At 49.6% G+C, this 21,469-nt stretch overlaps 1 protein-coding gene across 3 annotated transcripts in view; it reads left to right on the forward strand.

Moving 5' to 3' along the window:
* The window catches only part of AIFM3 (AIF family member 3), a 53,432-nt gene extending 31,963 nt beyond the window's left edge, over positions 1–21,469 (forward strand). For all 3 annotated transcript variants that reach the window (XM_060269413.2, XM_060269415.2, XM_060269416.2), the window contains 12 exons: positions 6,374–6,460; positions 7,638–7,729; positions 9,070–9,200; positions 9,860–9,975; positions 11,576–11,647; positions 13,758–13,821; positions 14,514–14,590; positions 14,695–14,812; positions 15,691–15,789; positions 15,995–16,070; positions 17,503–17,607; positions 19,923–21,469. In XM_060269413.2, coding sequence (XP_060125396.1) covers positions 6,374–6,460; positions 7,638–7,729; positions 9,070–9,200; positions 9,860–9,975; positions 11,576–11,647; positions 13,758–13,821; positions 14,514–14,590; positions 14,695–14,812; positions 15,691–15,789; positions 15,995–16,070; positions 17,503–17,607; positions 19,923–19,962 — 1,077 coding nt within the window. In that variant the 3' untranslated portion in view covers positions 19,963–21,469. The remainder of the gene's footprint in view (positions 1–6,373; positions 6,461–7,637; positions 7,730–9,069; positions 9,201–9,859; positions 9,976–11,575; positions 11,648–13,757; positions 13,822–14,513; positions 14,591–14,694; positions 14,813–15,690; positions 15,790–15,994; positions 16,071–17,502; positions 17,608–19,922) is intronic.

Genomic DNA, 21,469 nt, shown 5'->3' on the forward strand with positions numbered 1-21,469 from the left:
TCGCGATATCCCCTGTCCCTCACATCCACCCCCCTCCCAAGCTCTCCTTCACCCCTCCCCAGGCCCCCCCCATGTGTCGGTGACGACTGGAAGCCTAAGAACTCAGTGCTCTCCGAGCCCGTTGGTGTGAATACCTCCCCCCAGTCCTGCGAGCCCCCCCCTTCCGCCTGGGAGGACGGGAATCCCAAAAAGTCCGTGGCGTCAGAGCTGGTGGGGGTAAAAACGTTCTGCCAATCTGCTCCTTCCTCTGACTGGGTGGATCTCGGTGACACCCATACCTCATCCTCTGGTTCCTCAAACTCCGCTTCCCAGCGCCATGGTGAGCTGCTCTCCCGTGCCTCCTCCTCCTCCCCCTCCCTTTCCATGTGCCAGGGCTTGGGTCTGTGGGGAAAGAGGGCGTGAAATTCTTCCACCAAGAATTCCTCCTGTATCTGCGTGGCTGGGACCCATTCATTCTGGGACGGTGGAGCATCCTCCCATGCCATGAGGTACTCCAGTCCCCCCACCCCCCACCTTGAATCCAGGATGGCCGTGGCCTCATTGAGTTGCTCCCTGCCTTCCCTCTCCCCCCCTCCCTCGGGGGTTTGTTCGCTGTCTCGGAGCCTGCTGCTTTCCCTGTACGGCGACAGCAGCGATCTATGAAACACTGGATGCACCCTCATGTCCTCTGGCAGTGCCAGCCTGTATGCCACCGGGTTGACCTGTTGCGTGACCGTGAAGGGGCCCAGCCTTTTGGGTGCCAGCTTTTTGCACATCCCTCTGGTGGGAAGGCCCTCCGAGGACAACCACACCTTGTCCCCCACCCTGATGACCTCCCCTAGTCGCCTGTGGCGATCTGCCCCCTTTTTGTACGCTTCCTTGGCCCTCTCCAAGTGTTCTCTGAGCTGCTGGTGCACCGTCTCCAGTTCCTCTGCCCAATCCTCAGCCTGTGGGCCCTCCTCCTCCTCCTCCCCCTCCCTCTCTGGGAAAGATCTGAGGTCGCGCCCGTAATTGGCCTTAAAGGGCGACACCCCTGTGGAGACGTGCACTGCATTGTTGTAGGCAAATTCTGCTAGTGGCAGGCGATCCACCCAGTCCGTTTGCCTCTGGCTGACGTAGCATCTCAGGTACTGCTGCAGAATGGCGTTGACCCTCTCCGCTTGTCCGTTGGTCTGCGGGTGTCTAGCCGTCGACAAGCTGACCTCCACCTGCAGGAGGTTCATGAGCCGCCGCCAGAACCTGGAAACAAATTGGCGGCCACGATCCGAAATAACCCTTAAAGGTAATCCATGCAGTCTGAAAACGTGATCAACAAACAGTTTGGCTGTCTCTTCTGCAGAGACTGCCCTGGCACACGGTATAAAGTGGCACATTTTGGACATGAGGTCCACCACCACCAACACTGCGGTCTTACCCCGGGAAGAAGGCAGATCTGTGATGAAGTCCATGGACACCACTTCCCACGGCCTGTGTGGCGTGGCTAAGGGCTCCAGCAACCCTGGTGGCGCTGCTCTGACCACCTTTGCCCGCTGGCAGGTGTCACAGCCCCGTACATAGTCTCGAACATCTTCCCTCACCCCTGGCCACCAGAAGTGTCTCATGACTAGGTGAGTGGTCTTGTCCCTTCCAAAATGCCCCGCCGTTGGGTTGTCGTGCATCTGTTTGAGGACCGTACGTCTGAGCTGGGTGGTGGGCAGGTACAGTGCACCCTTGTAGAAAAGCAGCCCTCTGCGTTCTGCAAAGTCTTTTGCCTGCTCCCTCCCCCCTCTCAGTTCTCTGAAGATGCGGTTGGCAAATTCATCCGCTGCCGTCAGTGCTGTGAGTTCTGCCTCGCTCACCACTGCTGCTCCGCAGGACCATGCCGACGGGGGGAAAATGTGCCTTGGGGCTGGTGGCTCCTCCTCCTCCATGTACTCTGGCTTGCGGGAGAGGGCATCCGCCCTGACGTTCTGCTCTCCCGGGATGTAGTGTATGGAGAAGTTGAAGTTCGAGAAGAACTCTGCCCACCGTATCTGCCGCTGGTTGAGCACCCTGGCAGTTCTCCAGAACTCCAGGTTCTTGTGGTCTGTGCACACCTGGATGGGGTGCTTGGCGCCCACCAGGAAGTGTCTCCAGTGCTGGAACGCCGCGTGGATCGCCAGAAGTTCCCGATCAAAAACTGTGTAGTTCCGCTCTGGCTGGGTCAGCTTCCTGGAGAAGAAGGCACAGGGTCTCCACTCTCTGTTGGCGTCCAGTTGCAACAAAATGGCGCCCACAGCTTTATCAGAGGCATCTGTCTCAATGCGTAGGGGCGCGTCCTGAACCACGTGGAACAGGTTCTGGTCTGAGGCGAACACCCTCTTGAGGCTTTCGAACGCTGCTTGCGCCTCTGGTGTCCACCGGAACTTCTGCTTGCCTCTCAGGCAGTCAGTGATGGGAGCCGTAACTCGAGAGAAGTTCTTGATGAACTTCCTGTAGAAGTTGGCGAAGCCTAGTAGGCGTTGGGCATCTTTGCGCGTCCTGGGGCTGTGCCAGTCCAGGATGGCCTGCACCTTGTCCTTGTCCATCGCTAGCCCCTTGTCTGACAGCTTGTAGCCCAGGAAGTCCACCTCCTTGGTGTGAAACTTGCACTTCTCCAGCTTCACATACAGGTGGTTCTCCTTCAGGCGCTGTAACACCTCCCTGACGTCCTTCACGTGCTGCACTGGGTCGTTGGAATAAATAAGGATGTCATCCAGAAAGACCAAGCATTTCCTGAAGAGGAGGGACCCCAGGACGTGGTGCATGAAGGCCTGGAAGCATGCTGAGCCCCCTTGCAAACCGAAGGGCATCACCAGATATTCAAAAGAGCCCAGAGGCGTGAACATCGTGGTTTTCCATTCATCGCCTTCCCGGATCCTGATTAAGTTGTACGCCCCCCTCAGGTCTAGCTTGGTGAAAATCTTACCCCTGCGTGCCGCTGTCAGGAGATCATCCACTCTGGGCATGGGGAAAGCCACTGGCTCTGTCACCGAATTCAGCCGTCTAAAATCCACCACAAGACGGCGCTGTTGCGTGTCTTTCTTGTCCACCCAGAAGACTGGGCTGCCCCCTGCTGCCTTGCTTTCTCTGATGAACCCCCGCTTGAGGTTCTTGTCGATGAAAGCGCGCAGATCCTCCAGTTCCTGGTCTGACATGGCGTACAGCTTGGCTGGGGGTATAGTTGCCCCTGGCACCAGGTTGATCTGGCAGTCAAAAGGCCTGTGCGGGGGTAGGTGGTCGGACTCCGCTTCGCTGAAGACCTCCTGCAGGTCCCAGTACGGCTTGGGTATCGCCTCACCCCCTTTGACGTGCATGGTGGCCACCGTGGCTATCGGAGGCCCCTCCCCTGGTTGGTGCTGCATGCAATGTTCCAGGCAAAAGTCCGATCCAAAAGTGATGCATCTCTGGTGCCAACTGATGGAGGGGTCGTGGCGCGCCAGCCAGCTCATGCCCAAGACGATGGGGGGGTCTGAGATGGTGGTGACGTTGAATGCCAGTGTCTCTGAGTGCCTCCCCACCGTCATTCTCATGGGGGGGGTTTGATGAGTGATGGCCCCTCCCAGCAGCTCTCTGCCGTCAATGGTTGCCACGTGCAGAGGAAAATCCAGCTGCAGAAGCTGGATCTGGTGCTCTTCTGCAAAGTTTCTCGAGAAGAAGTTCGCTGACGCCCCACTGTCAATTAGGGCGAGGACTGTCAGGGGATAGCCATTTGGAAGCGTGAGCGTCACTTCTAGAACCACTCCTGCTCTGGGAGGGGTGGGCTGGCTCTGCTCCTCTCTGTGCGGGTGGGTGGGCTGGGGCTGTTGTCTGCTGACTGTGCCTGGCTGCCGCCCCTTGTCTCCTGCAGCCAGGCTTTCCCGTTTCCCTGCTGTGGTGCTGCTTCAGTGGGGGAGGGCACAACCGTTCCCGCCTTTCCTTGCCACTCCCTGCGATGTGGGCAGTCTCTGACGAGATGCTGGGGGGAGTTGCAGAGAAAGCAATTCCCACCCCTTCCCTCCTTGCGTCTTGGCGCCGCTGGGGTTTGAAAAGCCCGCGCGCGCGCGCTATCAATCTGCATGGGTTCCTGGTCCTGACTGGCCCCAGGCGTGGCTTGAAAGGGCTGTTGGGGGAGTGGCTTCTCCTGCGACCGTGGGAACCAAGCCCGCTTTGCGCGCGTTGCTTGCTTGTCGCTCCACCGGGATTCCTGTCTCACCCCCACCGCCAGAGCCGCTTTGCTCAGCTGATCCATATTACTGGGCTTTGGACCTCTCGAGAGCTCATCCTTCACCTCCTCATGCAACCCCAAGTAGAACGCCGCTTGCATTGGGGGGGACCCCAGTTCCCACCCCAATCTGTGCACCAGCATGGTGAATTTCGCCCAATACGCGCGAACTGTCATATTTCCTTGGCGTAAATTATGAAGTTCCTCCTTAGTCTGGTCCATATGACTATCGGACGAATACATCGTTTTCAAACCTTCTAGAAATAGTTTGACATTCTTCATGCAAGGATTCCTTGTTGCAATTAACGGTCTTAGCCACTCCCTGGCTGCCCCGGTAAGGTGCTCCACAATAAACGCTACTCTGTGCTCATCATCAGGGAACTCATCGTGGTGCAGCTCAAGAGCATACACAATCTCAGTCTCAAAGCCCTGAAATTCCTTCGGGTCTCCATTGAACTTGCTAACTAGGGTCCCAGCTCTCCTTCCTGGCAGCACTTGGACTTGGGGTGCCCCTCCCGCCTTGTTTTTCTCTGCATCCAGCTTGTTTTGGAGGTCTACCGCCACCGCCCTTAATTGCTGCTCTTTTTCCTGAAGCTCTCTCACCTGTTCCGCAAGTTGTAGCCGGTCGTCCTGGACCTTCTTAGTCTCCTCTTTAGCTGCCTTCAATTCTCCCTGCGCCTGCAGCGACAGCTGCTGCAGTTCTAGCTGGGCTTGCTCAGCGATCTGCCGCCACTTCTCCGCCTCTGACACGCTCATCCCGGCAACTCCAAAGTAGCCCAAAAATGATTAGGAGGTTGCTGTCACGGTGGCCGGAGTGGACTACTTCAGAGTAACGACGCCACGCAGCTCTGCATTTTATTCTTTTATTGGTGCTGCGTATTTACAGTGCTCAAGTCATTGCTATTTACACGGAGTGATGTGGTCAGTCGGTTTCAGAACCTCCTAATGGCTTTTGGCGCGTCTTTCTCCAACACAAAAGCTTTGGCAGACCCATCCTCTTGCCCCTCCTCTTCCTGCGTAATTCTGGAGTTGGGGGGATGGGTCTTCCCCCCTTGCTTGCCCCTTCCTGTCCCACCTGGGACCCTGGCTCCACTACCTTGCCTGAGCCTCGGACACGACTTCCTGCTTCCCCACTGGAATCGGAACTCTCCCTGCTTTCCCCTTTGCTCGGGGACGGGCTTGAACTCAGGAGGGGAGGGACTTCGCGATATCCCCTGTCCCTCACAGGGACACTAGATGGTGATGGTGAGCTTATGGCAAATTCAATATATATTTTTTGCGAAATGCTTTTTTAAAAAGCATTTTCACAGCGTTTTTTAAATATGCGTCTAGATTCCACCCAGGTTTTCCTGGGGAGAGCAGTGAGACAAAATAAAAACCCGTGTCTTGAAATCATGGGACAAATGGAAGTGTCGATAAGTCCTACATGTCACTCTTCCAACTTCCTCCCTCAGCTCTGTGTAAGGAGGAAGTTGGAGCAAGGATGCTCTCAGTGATGGAATTTGGGCTCTCAGATTTCAGCAATGCTAAAATTTGGCATCCCCCTCTCATGCTCCATTCTGCAGCCTTGTTGTGGCGCCCCCTGCAGCATGGTGCCCAGTTCAGCTAAACCAGTTCCATCACCATAAAACCGCCTCTGATGCTCTGCTCCATTTCTCTATTGGCTGGCTCTCTGTTCTTTTTAAGACTCAGATGAATAAATACAATGCCACCTTGGTTCCCGAACGGCTTGGCTCCCGAACACCACAAACCTGGAAGTGAGTGTTCTGGTTTGCAAACATTTTTCGGAAGCCAAACACCTGACGCGGCTTCCGCTTGAGTGCAGGAAGCTCCTGCAGCCAATCGGAAGCTGCGCCTTGGTTTTTGAACCGTTTCGGGAGTCGAGCGGACTCCCGGAACGGATTAAATTTGAGAACCAAGGTACCAGTGTAATATTGGATCTGACTGTTGCCCAGATTCCTTACAAAAAAGTTCCCATGTTCCCATGTTCTTTCTTTCAGTCTCTTGAGGGGTGGGCTATTGGGGGGGGGCTGATCTGGTGCCGGGGGGGGGGGAAGAGAAGTGATCAAAGGGGGTGGGCAGTCATTCAAATATCCAAAAGTGCCCTAACCCTAACCCTAACCCTAACCCTAACCCTAACCCTAACCAGCAACCCCTGCTTTTGCTAAGGACAAAAATGGATTTTCGTTTCAGTCGATGGATTCCCACCCCGATCAGATTGCCTTGCGACCGAAGGAATTCTTTCGTACGTATGACATCGAGGTCCTGACAGAAATGCAGGTGTGTGTGTGTGTGTGTGCGTACAAGGGGTGGAAGTTTTGTATCAGTGATATTCTAGACTCCCAGTTTGAATTATCAACTTTCGTCGGGAGCTTCCTCATACCGTGTAAAACCATTGCTTCCATCTAGCTCAGTGTTGTTTACACTGGCTGGCAGCAACCCCTCCAGGGTTTTTCAGGCGGAGGACTCTCCCAACCCTAACCCTAGAGATGCTGATGGGGATTGAACCCAGGACCTTCTGCACAGTTCGGTCCTTAATAATAATAATAATAATAATAATAATAATAATAATTTATTATTTATACCCCACCCATCTGGGCGGCTTCCAACAGAAATATTAAAATACACTAATTTCTTAAAGATTAAAAGCTTCCCTAAAGAGGGCTGCCTTCAGATGTCCTCTAAAAGTCTGGTAGTTGGTTTTCTTTTTGACATCTGGTGGGAGGGCGTTCCACAGGGTGGGTGCCACTACCAAGAAGGCCCTTTGCCTGGTTCCCTGTAACTTGGCTTCTCGCAGCGAGGGAACCGCCAGAAGGCCCTCGGCACTGGACATCAGTGTCCGGGCAGAGCAATGGAGGTGGAGACGCTCCTTCAGGTATACTGGACCGAGGCCGTTTAGGGCTTTAAAGGTCAGCACCAACACTTTGAATTGTGCTCGGAAACGTACTGGGAGCCAATGCAGGTCTTTCAAGACCGGTGTTATGTGGTCTCGGCGGCTGCTCCCAGTCACCAGTCTAGCTGCCGCATTCTGGATTAATTGTAGTTTCCGGGTCACCTTCAAAGGTAGCCCCACATAGAGCGCATTGCATTAGTCCAAGCGAGAGATAACTAGAGCATGCACCACTCTGGAGAGACAGTCCACGGGCAGGTAGGGTTTCAGCCTGCGTACCAGATGGAGCTGCTAAACAGCTGCCCTGGATACAGAATTGACCTGTGCCTCCATGGACAGCTGTGAGTCCAAAATGACTCCCAGGTTGCACACCTGGTCCTTCAGGGGCACAGTTACCCCATTCAGGACCAGGGAGTCTTCCACACCTGCCCGCCTCCTGTCCCCCACAAACAGTACTTCTGTCTTGTCAGGATTCAACCTCAATCTGTTAGCTGCCATCCAACATTATTACACTTTCGGATGTTCCTTAAGATGTTCCATTGAATGATCCTTTGGAAATTGTTTCAGGTGGTGGCTGTGGACGTCAAGAACAAGACAGCCGTATTCAAGGACGGGTTTAAAATGGAGTATAACAAGCTGCTACTTGCCACTGGGAGCACGTAAGTGATGAGCAGGACGTTTTGGGACACCCAAAGTTTTGACCTTAAGAGAAAGGTCATGCATGCTTATTAATTTATTATGTATTACTTGTTTCATTTATATACCACCTTTATCTCCTAAGGATCTCAAGGTGGTGTATATAGTTTTCCTCCCCGCATTCCATCCTCACAACAATCCTGTGAAATCATAATCATAAGTTATTATTTATATCCCTCCCATCTGGCTGGATTTCCCCAGCCACTCTGGGTGGCTCCCAGCAGAATATTAAAAACACAATCAAACATCAAACATTAAAAACTTCCCGATACAGGTCTGCCTTCAGATGTCTTCTAAAAGTCAGATAGTTGTTTATTTCCTTGACATCTGATGGGAGGGCGTTCCATGGGGCGGGGGCCACTACCGAGAAGGCCTGGTTCCCGGTAACCTCACTTCTTGCAGTGAGGGAACCGCCAGAAGACCCTCAGAGGAGGACCTCAGTGTCTGGGGGTGGACGATGGGGGTGGAGATGCTCCTTCAAGTAGGTTAGGCTAAGAATGGTGACTGGCCCAAGGTCAGCCAGTGAGCTTCGTGACTGAGAGGGGATTCGAACCCTGCTCTCCCAGTCCAACACTCTAGCCATTAACAGCACATTGGTTGTCAGCTCTCTTTCCATGGTGTGTTGAATGTGGTGCAAGAAAGTGTGAGACTGCCATATACTTAGATCTAGCTCAGTATTGTCCACACTGACTGGCAGCAGCGGCTGTCTAGCGCAGGGGTCAGCAAACTTTTTCAGCAGGGGGCCAGTCCACTGTCCCTCCGACCTTGTGTCGGGCCGGACAATATTTTGAAAAAAAAATAATGAACAAATTCCTTTGCCCCACAAATAACCCAGAGATGCATTTTAAATAAAAACACACATTCTACTTGTGTAAAAACACCAGGCAGGCCTCACAAATAACCCAGAGATGCATTTTTAAGAAAAGGACATGTTCTACTCATGTAAAAACACACTGATTTCTCGACCATCCGTGGGCTGGATTGAGAAGGCGATTGGGCCGCATCTGGCCCCCGGGCCTTAGTTTGGGGAACCCTGGTCTAGCGTTTCAGGCTGAGAGTCTCTCCCAGCCCTACCTGGAGATGCCATTAGGGATTAGATCTGGACCTTCTGCATTCCAGGCAGGTGCTCTACCTATGTGGAATGACCAGGACTTCGGGGCATCATGGAGTGGTTGTGTATTTTGAGGACGTTTTTTCCCTGTGATCGGTATTCCCTGTGATCGGTATCTGGACATCTGCCAGACTTTGATCTTGTAGAATTCTGTTTCGGCTACAGTCTTGCTCTGACATCATGTCTTTTCAGGCCCAAAACCCTTAGCTGCAAAGGCAAGGAAGTGGAGAACGTTTTTAACATCCGGACGGTGGAGGACGCCAACCGAGTGGTGAAGCTGGCCACCAGCAAGAACGCAGTGGTGGTCGGAGCCTCTTTCCTGGGTGAGCAACTCTCTGCGAAGAAGGATGGTCACTCAGATCAAAGAATTTATGTACCTGGGAGAAGGCTTGGCCTGCCTACATTTTTGACCAGGGCTTTTCGTATTTCTTGTTGCTATTGGAACGTATCCTGTGTGTCCCTATAGCAGAAAATGTGCTGCTTTTAGATGTTTTAAACTGTGGCGGGGTGAGGTGGGATTCGAACCCTAGTCCACACACACTAACCGCTAATTGTACTGGTTCTATCTTAAATCCAGTTTGATGCATTTATACGCCTGACTGTGGATTATTACCATTTTTATTTCAAGTCCCCGTGAAAATTCACCAGCGTTTTTATTGCAATTTCTCCTCCTTATTCACCTACACAATTTGGTGTAATATATACGGGTGTTGTTGTTGTTGTTTTTTGCAAAACAATATCTCCTTATGTAAAGCATGTTAGTATTATATTTTCACAAATACTATATATGCATTTCTATCCATGCTTTCACCTAATATATGCTTTGCGTATGCATAATTGAAGAATCGCACCATAAAATTCAGGGAAGGGCGAATTTTCAATGGATAGTTGCCCTTCATTTCATGTATTGTTTTGGGAAGTGCATTCCTTGGCATGGTTTCCTCCGTGGAAAGTTTTACCTTTTCTTGTTTCTGTTTTCCAGGCATGGAAGTTGCTGCTTACCTCACGGAGAAGGCACATTCCGTCTCCGTGGTGGAGCTGGAGGAAGTTCCATTCAAGAAGTTCTTTGGGGAGAAGGTTGGCCGAGCCATCATGAAGGTAGCAACAGATACGGAATGTTAACCTGTGAGAGTTCCTAGAATCATAGAATTGTAAAGGTGGAAGGGACCCTGAACAGTTATTAAACCACTTCTTTTTTAAAAAATAATCTTTGGACCCAGCCAATATGGCCAACTATCACCCAATCTCAAATCTTCCATTCTTGGACATTCCATTCATATGTCAAGGAAATAAGCAACTCTCTGACTTTTAGAAGACATCTGAAGGCAGCCCTATTTAGGGAAGTTTTTAAGGCTTGATATTTTTATTATGTTTTTAGATATGCTGTAAGTCACCTAGTGTGGCTGGGGAAACCCAGCCAGATGGGCAGGGTATAATAATAATAATAATAATAATAATAATAATAATAATAATATCCAGCCACCTTCAAGGCAGGAATATGCAGTTGTCCCAAAACCTGCAATCTTGGCATTATCAGCACCATGCTCTAACCCAGGCATCCCCAGACTTTGGCCCTCCAGATGTTTTGGACTACAATTCCCATCATCCCTGACCACTGGTCCTCTTAGCTAGGGATCATGGGAGTTGTAGGCCAAAACATCTGGAGGGCCGCAGTTTGGGGGTGCCTGCTCTAGCCAACTGAGCTATTCAGGCTGACTGTGGCTTTCTTTTTGAAAAACGTCTGTGAGGAAGGGAAGGGAAGTTTTGACCGACTGTTCGATAATTCGAGGATCCATTATAGAATCTAGTATGGGGGGTTATGCTTATTTTATTATCTTTATTTAATTTTATTCTGTAATATTTATTACTTTTTATTTATTGCAAACTTATCTGGTTGTTATTATTATTTTAAATAAAATTAAAAAGCATATAGTGTTGTCTTCCAGGACAAATGCATGTTAAGTTTTGTATGCAGTCATGCATATAAACATCAAAACAGACTTGGGAAATCTTCTACTTTACAGACTGAGCTCACCTCCACGCAACTTGATCCGTGTGGTTGACACAGAGAATAAAACAATAACATAATCAGTAAATACATTTAAAAGCAACTATTTGTTATTTTATATACTGCTTAATGCCCAAAAATAGACTTCTAAGTGGTATACAAAGTATAAAAGCAATAAATATACTAACAAGGCATAAAACCAGTTAGCTACACAAATTATTCAAATATAGAATCGCATATTTGTGGAGTTGGAAGGAACCCTAAAGGTCATTAATCCAATTCCGTGCAATGCAGGAATCACAGTTAGATAATCTCTGGCAGATGCCCCCACCCCAACATCTATTTAAAAACCTCCAAGGAAGGAGAGCCCATAATTAAAATACGCAGGGAAGAGGGCTTTAACCCTTTGTATCCCACTGTAGTCCTGATCTGTTGGGGGTGGAGGGGAGGGGGCCAGCAATTTTATGTAACTGTGTGATTTCCTGGCACTATGTGAACGGTTAAAATCCCTCCACCTGCCATGCTAGGGTTCCGATCTGGATTGGGGCCCCAACTGCTGGCCATTTATCTTTAAAAAGAAAATCCTATGCTTAAGAGCACCAGTACAGAGCTAATGCATAATCTTTTCCCTCCCTGTCCCTCTCCTTCTCTCTCCTTCTCTCTCCTTCTCTCTCTCTCTCTCTCTGACAGATGTTTGAAAACAATCGGGTGAAATTCTACATGCAGACGGAAGTCTCGGAACTGCGGGAACAGGAGGGCAAGGTAGGTTTGTGTGCAATGACCTTTGGGCACCATCTGTTGGATTTCCAAGGTCTTTGCCTTTGTCCTAGAGCAGATGCAGTCATTCTGTGCTTCTTGGCCTGCTGGGGCTGATGGGAAGGCGATTCTATGCCTTGCATTGATCTAGAAAGAGTCTAGTCCCATGCAGCATCGGGGCTGAGAGGTGTAGGACACTCCTTGAGAGTCTGTGGCTGGGATTGGGGGGGGGGAAGAGACATCTGTGTAGGCACTGCTGCCTACGTTTGCTTGTGGAGGTCTTCTTTTTTCTTCCTATATACATAGAAATGTAACGGTGTCGTCACGCTCTGCAATTTGCAGAGCGGCTGGTGGGTAGTCAATCCAACTGCAGCAAGGGTTAGCTGCAGAGATTGGGAGGGGGCTTCTCACACAGTAGTTGAGCAAGCTGTTGCGTGAAGACCCTGCTTCCTTTAAGTTAGGGAAGGGGTAGAGGAGGAATGGTGGAGACCGCCTCCCCATCCTGAACCGTCCAGGAAGGAGGAAGGGGAAGACAGTATAGATGGACAACAGAGGTTTGAGGGAGGTCACAGCTCAGAGGCAGACGAAGGGAAAAATTGAGAAATCATGAGAGAGCCAGAACAACACCCAGCTGACACATTGTCATTAGAAAGCATTCCAGACTCACCATCTCCTGGAACCCGGCAGGCCTTAAAAGTAGGAGAGCAAAGAGCTCAAAGACAGAGGGCATGTAGCAGCACCCATAGAGGAGGCGATGAGAATGACGAATGACGAAGTGGGAGAGAAGGAGGGTGGAGAGTCACTTGGGACAACGCCATTATCCAAGAGGCTGGGTTCTATAGTCTCTCTCTGTAAACTTTGAAATAAAAAAGGACTGTAAGAAACTTTCCCTTGTCTTTATAATTTCCTGGGCAACCAGCTGGGAGCCGCTGGGAGCCTCCTGACACTCACTTGGGGTGAGCTGTGGGGGGAGAGGGGGGAGCTGTGGAGGGGATAAGTGAGGTGTAAAAGGAGGGGGAGTCTGGTCAGGTGAGGGGGGGCCAAGGGGTAGGCAGGCTTGCCGAGTGGAGAGAGCAGGGGTAGCAGCCCCTAATAAAAAAAACAACCCATGTGTATACATACGCAAACTGTTCCATAAGAGAGAGCCAGCGTGTTGTAGTGGTTAAACTGTTAGAACTAGAACATGGGAGACCGCGGTTTGATTCCCCAGTCAGCTGTGAAATTCACTAAGTGAGCTTGGGCCAGTCACTGCCTCCCTCGTCCTACCTCACAGGCTTGTTGTGGGAATTAAATGAGGAGAGGGGGAATCATGTGTGCCACTTTGAGTTCCTTGGAGAAAAAGGTGGGAGATAAATGCAAATGGCAATGGAAATAATAAATGCACCCTGCAGGGCCTAGTGGACCCTGGGAGAAGTAGGTGTGCAGGGTGCTGAGAGATGAGCAGTAGGGGCTCAGTGGGTCTGATGATGGAGGTGGCCATTTTAATGATAAGAGTTTGACTGCGGCTTCCTTGATTCAAAATGGCAGTGCAGGTTAGGGCTGCGCCATATATTGATATATCATCCAGAACCGGTTGGAAGTCCATATCATGATATCAGTTTCATCACTTTTGACCTGGGAACACATTGCAATTCATGGTGTGTGTGTGTGTGTGTGTGTGTGTGCTATGCAAAAATCACAAAGTGGGAAAAACTGTGAAGCCAGCCAATGCCTCTACATAGCTGTAGCTCCATCCTTATTTCAGTATATAGGTAAATCGCGATGTTTAGCTGGTGATATATCATGATGTTGAAAACCAGATATCGCCCAGCCCTAGTGCAGGTACAGCCACATTTCTCACTAGACCCCCAAATGGTATAGCTTACAGCAGCCTTCCTCAACCTGGCACCCTCCAAAGGTTTTGGACTACAACTCCCATGCACCCAAAACACTCAGAGGGCACCAAGTTGGGGAATTGTTTCATAGGACAACTTTTCCATTCTTTATTTCCTGGTTTCGCAATGTGGGGTGGACTACCCTGTGAATGAAAGAAAAGGGTGTAAGATCTGGGCAAAATGGGCTGTGGCTCGTCTTTCCAATTACCACCATTTCCTACTTTTTTCTCTCTCCCTTGAAGCTAAAGGAGGTTGTGCTGAAAAGTGGCAAAGTCCTCCGAGCCGATGTCTGCGTCATAGGCATAGGTAGGTAGCTGTGCAAAACTTTACTTCCCTGGGATTCTTCTCGGGGGCTGCCATACACCCTACCTACGGACCATCCATTGCAATGATATCTCAACAAAACACTTTTGCATTTCCCTTTCTCATTCATTGATGGAGAATGGTTGGGTCAGGGAACACATTCGGAAATTTTGGCGCACCACTACTGTAAATTTCTCATCAACTAGGTTGCTTATCTATTTCGTAAAATTCATATTACGCTGGATTGTAAAACAACAACAACAACAACAGCACCTCAAAGTGGTTTGCAAAAAGAAGAAAACAATAAAACCAACAGTCAAAACATTCAAAAATATACAGCAACATTCTACATGTCTGGGTAGGTTTGCCTAGACATTTTTTTTAGCAGGTGCTGAAAAGAGTACTGTCAAGGTGCCTGCTTTTGGCCAAGAAGCCGAGAATTGTTGTTGGAGGCAGGGGACGCTCAGACGCTGGGACTTAGGGCCAGGCCGGATAGCTCAGTTAGTTAGAGCGTAGTGCTGATCATGCCAAAGCTGCAAGTTCGATTCCCGTTTGGGACAGCTGCATATTCCTGCAGGTTGGACTAGGTGATTCAGAGGGTCCCTACCACCTCTAGAATTCTGTGATTCTAGGGAGAAGTTGCTTAGGTGCAGCCCACTCCCACTGACACCATTCCTGTCTCCCTTTCTGGGCAGGTGCAACCCCAGCGACAGGCTTCTTGAAGCAGAGCGGCATTAATGTGGACTCCAAAGGTTTCATCGTGGTGAACAAGGTAAACCCGGGGCACGGAAGGCAGGCTGGAGCCCAGTGCGAGTGCTCTGGCACACACAGCAGATGTGCTGTCAAACCACGAGGATCTTTCCCCCTCCCTTCCAGATGATGCAGACCAGCATCCCAGGAGTTTTTGCAGCCGGCGACGCTGTAGCATTTCCGCTGGTGCTGAGGAACAACAAGAAGGTGAACATCCCTCATTGGCAGATGGCTCACATGCACGGTGGGTGACGCTCAGTTTCTTCTTTTGTCATTTAAAATTTTCATTATAGAACGTATGCAAAGCAGAGAGAACAGTTATAGCAACCGCTGAAAATTAAAAGGTGAAAAATAGGTAGTTATGTCATTGAATCCTACTCAGTATTGATTCCAGAGCAGATTCCAACATATAGTTAGCAGAGTTAAAACATGTTGCAGGAGTCACCCAAAAATAGACCACAGGCAATTGTATTTCATCCAGCAGAGCTTTATTGCTACTGAAGGCAAATGAGCATAACGGTCACAAATCCAATACATTCAGGATTGGCACTGTCCATAAGAAATCCAGTGGCAGCAGACTTAACTTAAACTTATAATAAGACCAAAACCTTAACACTAAGCATACTATGTACAGAACACCACACTAGAAGGAAAGAGAGATAGAAAGAGAAAGTGAAACCCAGGCTCCTTCTGGCCTTATTTTTATAGTCAGGATAACCTTGACAGAAAGAGATAAGAGAACCAGTTTAAGCCAGCTGTGCTCAGCTTCTCTGAAGGAATAACCCAGACATCATGAACCTTCTGCTTGTTTCTTTCACACAGAGCAGCTTCCAGAACCCTCTCGAATTAATTAGAATAGGAAAGATCTCTATACGTCAGATCAATACTTTCTGTACTAAGAAATGCAAAATGACAAGTTACACATGGGTTAAAATAGCAAAGTCCCAGACTAACAGCTGGCCTAAACCACCCCTAAAAGAGAGGGCAATATCAGATTCCAGGAGGGTCAACACAGCTGGTTTGGGGAATCAGGAAGGGCTTAATCGCTGGGCGGTTGGTGCTGTAGATATCAACTGTATGGAGCATTGGGCAATGTGCTCCTGCTCTTCCTCTACATTCCAGGACGCATTGCTGCGCTGAACATGTTGGCACATGGGACCGAAATCAGCACAGTCCCTTACCTGTGGACAGCCATGTTTGGCAAGAGCATCCGCTACGCAGGTGAGTGAGTGGCCCACCCAGGTCTGACGGTAAGAGCAAGGCCATGTCTTCCACACTGCAAGACTTTGGAGGAAGATCTATCCCTGGCCATTGGCTGTCCTTGCTAGGGCGGTTGTACTTCAGCAACATTGGGGAAGGGGGGTGCCACAAGTCCCCCCCCCCCCGCTTGCAATAAATCAGTGTTATTTCTCTTTTCATTTCCCAGGCCATGGAGAGGGGTTTGATGATGTCATCATTCAGGGGGACTTGGATGAACTGAAGTTTGTGGCATTTTACACCAAGTAAGTGCTGCTTTCTCTTTCCAGAGATGTAACTGCACCCAAGTTAAGTAAGGATGGGCTGTGCTCCACTTAGTGGCATTCATCTGCGACACGAGTCAGCAGTGTGATGCAGCAAAAAAAAAAAAAAAAAAGCTAAAGCAGTTCTAGGCTGCATAAACAGAAATCTATTGTCCAGATCAAGGGAAGTCATAGGCATAGCTGCCAAGTCTCCTGTTTCCCCCGGGAAATCCCCGTTTTTCCAGCTGTTCCTAGCTGAAAAACCGGATTTTTTTGTTTTTCCGTGGTTTATTCTGGCGTGGTGGCCATTTTGGAACTGGGCAGAGCATGCTTAGAAGCGACTTTTGATGCTGCTCTGCCCAGTTCCAAAATGGCTGCAGTGCGACTTCTGGCGCGGCGGCCATTTTGGAACTGGGCAAAGCAGCATCAAAAGTCACTTCTGAGCATGCTCCGCCCAGTTCCAAAATGGCGACAGCGCTACTTCCGGTCTGCTATTTCCGGCACGGTCCCTTATTTCTCTGACAGCAACTTGGCAGGTATGGTCATAGGACTGCTAAGTTCTGCCCAGGTGAGACCCTAGCTGGAGTCTTAGTTATGTCCAGTTCTGGGAACCCCAGTTTCAGAAAGATATTGACAAATCGGAGTGTGTCCTGATAAGAGTGACCAAGATGATCAAAGGTTTTGGAAACCAAGCCTTATGAGGAATGGCTGAGGGAGTTGGGTAGGTTTAGCCCAGAAAAGAGAAGACGGAGAGGGGATATGAGAGCCACTGTCAAATATCTGAAGGGCTGTCACATGGAGCAAGCTTGTTTTCTGCTTTTCCAATGGATTCAAATGACAAGAAAGGAGACTCCAACTAAACATTAGGAACAAAGGTGCCAGCTTGCCTCCCGCATGGGGTGGGGTGGGGGCATCACATGACACATCACATGACACATCTGCCCTAGTGGGTCGTGCGGTGGGGAGATGGAGGCGGAACCATCGCCATGCCCTGCCTCCCCGCCCAATGTCACGTGAGAAGGAGGCAGAGCTCAGTGCTTGGCTCCGCTGCTTGGCTTCCTTCTTCCCATGGCTTATGCTGGGGTGGGACACGCGGAGGGCAATCTTTGCCCTCACTCGTCCCAGCCCCCTCCTGGGTGCCAGGTGGAGGCTGGGGTGCACAGAGGGCACCCAACGGTGACAGGGGATATCGGCCCCCTCAATCTTGGGAGGGCTGGGTTCACCGATTCAAAATATAGAGCCCCCAGCGCCCCCTATACATTGCACCGGTGATTAGGAAGAACTTTCTGATGGTAAGAGCTGTTTAGCAGTGGAATGGACTCCCTCAGAAGGCTCTCCTTCACGGAGATTTTAAGGAGAGGTTGGGTGGCCATCTGTCAGGGATTCTGTGGTCTCAACCTCTCCTTCTCCATCAGCCTCGGATCTTTCGTTGCAGGAATGAAGAGGTGCTCGCCGTGGCAAGCATGAACTACGACCCTCTGGTCTCCAAGGTTGCAGAGGTCATGGCAGCCGGCAGGGCCATCCGGAAACGAGATGTGGAGTAAGTTGTAACCGCTTGTTTGAGACCGGCCTTTCCTTCAAAGCACCCAGTGGTTTCTTTCGTTTCTTTCCTCATTGCAAAGTTGATTGACAGCCCAGAAGGGGAAGGGAGGCTGATCCATCCCCAAGTTTTAAAGGGCACCAATCTGGGCTGGGCTGTCTGTGTCCCACAACTGCCCCACAAACAGAGCCTAATGCGGGGTACAACAGACTGCAGCATTTGTGGATCTTGTCATTCATTTTAAATGCAAGGTTCTAGTCCTCAAGCTTTTGAGTATCAGACGGAAAGTTTGCCTGCCGCTTCTTTGTTTTTCTTTTCTGGAAGAGCTCTTGTCCATCTCCCACTTGTGAGACAGGTGAATTCCCCCCCCCAGGAAATGGATGTAGTGATATTGGGCGGGGGAGCTCACTTCCTTGATCAGCATTGGGCCGGCCCTGAGTGAAATATCCGGAGCTAGGTTGACTGATTTTCCAGAGGGAAAATGTGGGCTTTATTGCCCTGTTTTTGCCGTTTTAAAAAATTCTCTCTCTTCCTGTGAGCAACGTTTACTGAATAAACTTTGGGGGGAACACCCCCCTGGGAAACCAACAATATGTATCCTGCATAACTTTCAAAGTGGAAGCCGAGATTGTCAATATTATAAGCTCAGAATTTGGGCTATAATGTCGATAATTTCTATTTGAAAAAGAAAGCCATTATGGTTGTAGAGGGAAGCCAGAGACGTGGACTAGCTTTGTGCAGGACATTAAATTTTTTAGAACTGAGGAAGAATATGTAGTCCTGAGTGCGAGCTTTGAAGCCCGTCAGTCCCGCTGGTAGCAAATATTGAGTCTCTCCTCTCCTTTCTTACTTTCTTTCTCTTTCTCTTTCTTTACTGCTGCAATTTAAGGCTCTTCATCCGCTATGGCAAGTAGGTATATTTTAGTCAGTGTCTCTTTAGCTTGCTAATTTGGGGGGAGTTGTTCTCTCCCCCCACCCCAACTTTCACTTTTTCATCTGTTTAAATCAGTGGTTCTCAAACTTTTGGGGGTCACTGCTCCCTCGCTTCCACAAGCTCATCCCCAGTGCCCCCTACCATGCCCTATAAAAAGGATTATTCACAACAGCAGTTTGGACAACCCACTGAGGAAGACTTTGCTAGAATAATATTCAAAATGGTGCATGTTCGTGCAAGATTCAATTAAAACTATTTGGTTTAATTAATAAAATAGATGAATTTCATCCAGTGATACATTAGTAAGAACTTTCTGGCACTAAGAGCTGTTGGACAATGAAACAGATGACCTCAGAAGGTGGTAGGGTTGCCAGACTCAATAGAGGACAGGACTTCTGTGCCTTTAATTGCCCTGCTCTCTTTTAAGTCTGGAAACCTTAAAGAGAAACCAGCAGACCCGTTGTTTAATTTCCAAGCAAAGGGTCTGCTGGTTTCTCTTTAGGTTTCCAGACTCAAAAGAGAGCAGGACAATTAAAGGCACAGAAGTCCTGTGCTCTATTGAGTCTGGCAACCCTAGAAGGTGGTGGGCTCTTCTTCACTGGAGAGGAAGTTTAAAAACACTCAGCAGCAGCAGCAGCAGCAGCAGTATAGTTAAACCCTTTTGCTTATCCTGATTAGTCTGCCTTAAAACGCTTGCCCCTCCCTCTACCTTTCTAGCAATGAACAGACCACACACTCTTAAAGGTAAAGGGACCCCTGACCGTTAGGTCCAGTCACAGACAACTCTGGGGTTGCGGCGCTCATCTCGCTTTACTGGCCGAGGGAGCCGGCGTACAGCTTCCGGGTCATGTGGCCAGCATGACTAAGCTGCTTTCTGGCAAACCAGAGCAGCACACAGAAACGCCGCTTACTAAATCCAAAGGTCTGGTTCATGTCTTGTTGTTCCATGCAGCACCCAAGTTACTCTTGGGCACAAAAGACACAATATAGTTTCAAATATGTGGTCTCAACTTGGATCAAGTTCAGACATGTCCGCCCTGGTCGGTTACATGGCTGGAAGAGAAGTGAGAGAAAGGAAGAGAAAACAGCTCCACTTCCTCCCTCATGGAGGAGAGGGGTCATGACCTAGCTGAGTCTAGGAACAGAACTCTGTGGTCTTAACCCCTTCATGCACTAACTAGCGCCTGTGCATAGTTATGTTTGACTGCAATTTCCCACACCCTCCAACTCGACAGTTCTATGATTCTTTGCTCTTTGTGCTTTCAGTCTGCTTCAAAAATATTGCCTTCCTCCACTCCAAGGTTTGTGCGGCTGGTTTGGGAGTTGAGGAAGCATTCCTACAACGATCCTGCTTTGTTTGTTTGTTTTGTCTTTCCTGTAGAACTGGAGACATGTCCTGGCTAACCGGAAAGGGCTCCTAACATCTCTAGAAACCACTGGCTTCCTACAGACCCTGCAGTCACCAGAGGGCAAGATGCTACCTTTCTCCAGTGACTTTGACAAACCTGGCACTGTTTCCATAACCGTTCTCCTCCTACGCCTTCCGAGGGCCCCATTCATGCTGCGATCAACTGCTGTTGCCTCAGAGTGGTTTAAACACACTCTCTCCCTGGAGCAACCGGAAGGAAAAGGGGCCACTTAGGGGGTCATTGAGTTGCCACGGCTATCTAGGGCCAAGTCAGAAAAGTGCCGTGAAGTCAGCGGAGCTGTGGGGTGGGGTGGGGGAGAGGAAAATGTGAGTCACACTTGCACACTTGCTTGGGAGCAGAGTGGAGAGCTGGTGGACCTCAAAGGCTTCCCTTTCTACAGGGATAAATCTCCATGGATTGGTGATGGCCGCATCCCACAGTGGCTGACTGTGCTGCTCACCGTCCACATTCCAACCGCCCTTCCAGTCTACTCCATTGCTGCTGCAGTTCCTTTGAACCACATCCTTGAGGCAATTCCTGCAGGCCTGTTAAGCAGTCTTCCTTTATGCGAGCCATAAACCTGTGTGTGTGTGTGTGTGTGTGTGTGTGTGTGTGAGAGAGAGAGAGAGAGAGAGAGAGAGAGAGAGAGAGAGAGAGAGAGAGAGAGAGAGAGAGAGAGAGCAGCGATCAAAGGGAAACTAATATGGAGGACTGGCTCACCTTTCTTTGTTCCCTTTGGAACAGTTTTGCCCAAGTCTGCTGTGCCAAAGATCTGTTGGTCTTTTGCATAGGGACCCTGTGTGTGTGTGTGTGTGTGTGTGTGTGTGATTCAGTTCATGTGTCAAGGCGAATGTACCCAATTTGCACTTTCTGAAGGCAGCAGGTGAACCAAACCACAGCCATCTTTCAAAATTTGCCCGTCTCTGAATTTTGCAATGCAGTTCTCCGGTCAAGCGCAGAAATCCATAACTGTGCACATAAACATGCATATACATTAGAGGAAATTACATACAAGAATGCATTGTGTTGCTAAAAACCGAGCACACGAAGCTTTGCAAAAACCGGACACATGAAGCAAAATTGCGTAATAGAACGTTGCGTGAAAATGCTGCCTGCGAATTTTCACGAGGACTTAAGGAACAGCAACACAACCCCTTGTGGACTGATGTGGAGATATGGTTAACTCCACTCAAGACTGGAAAATGAGGACCTGAAATGGACAGATTCACCCACATTTCCTTCCCCTGCATCAAGCCCTATCTTGCCAAGCCTAGCTGTGCCCGCTCTCTGCTGTTCTTCCGGAACGCAGAAGAGGCACAGGATCCAGCTTCCAGATCACCGCAACATTTTCTTTCCTTTTGTTTTGCCTTAAACAGGTTTCTAGTCCCTAAGGATTGCCAAGATGTGCTTGAAAGAGTGCCAGAAGTCAGAGAGGTTGGAGGAGCAAGCGAGGGGAAGGGTCAGCCTCCTTGGTCACCCCCCAAAATAGTACGCCAGAATAAATTCTGCAATGCAATAA

The sequence above is a fragment of the Zootoca vivipara genome, chromosome 16 (assembly GCF_965207765.1).
Source record: "Zootoca vivipara chromosome 16, rZooViv2.hap1.1, whole genome shotgun sequence".
In the NCBI taxonomy this organism is placed as follows: Eukaryota; Metazoa; Chordata; class Lepidosauria; order Squamata; family Lacertidae; genus Zootoca; species Zootoca vivipara.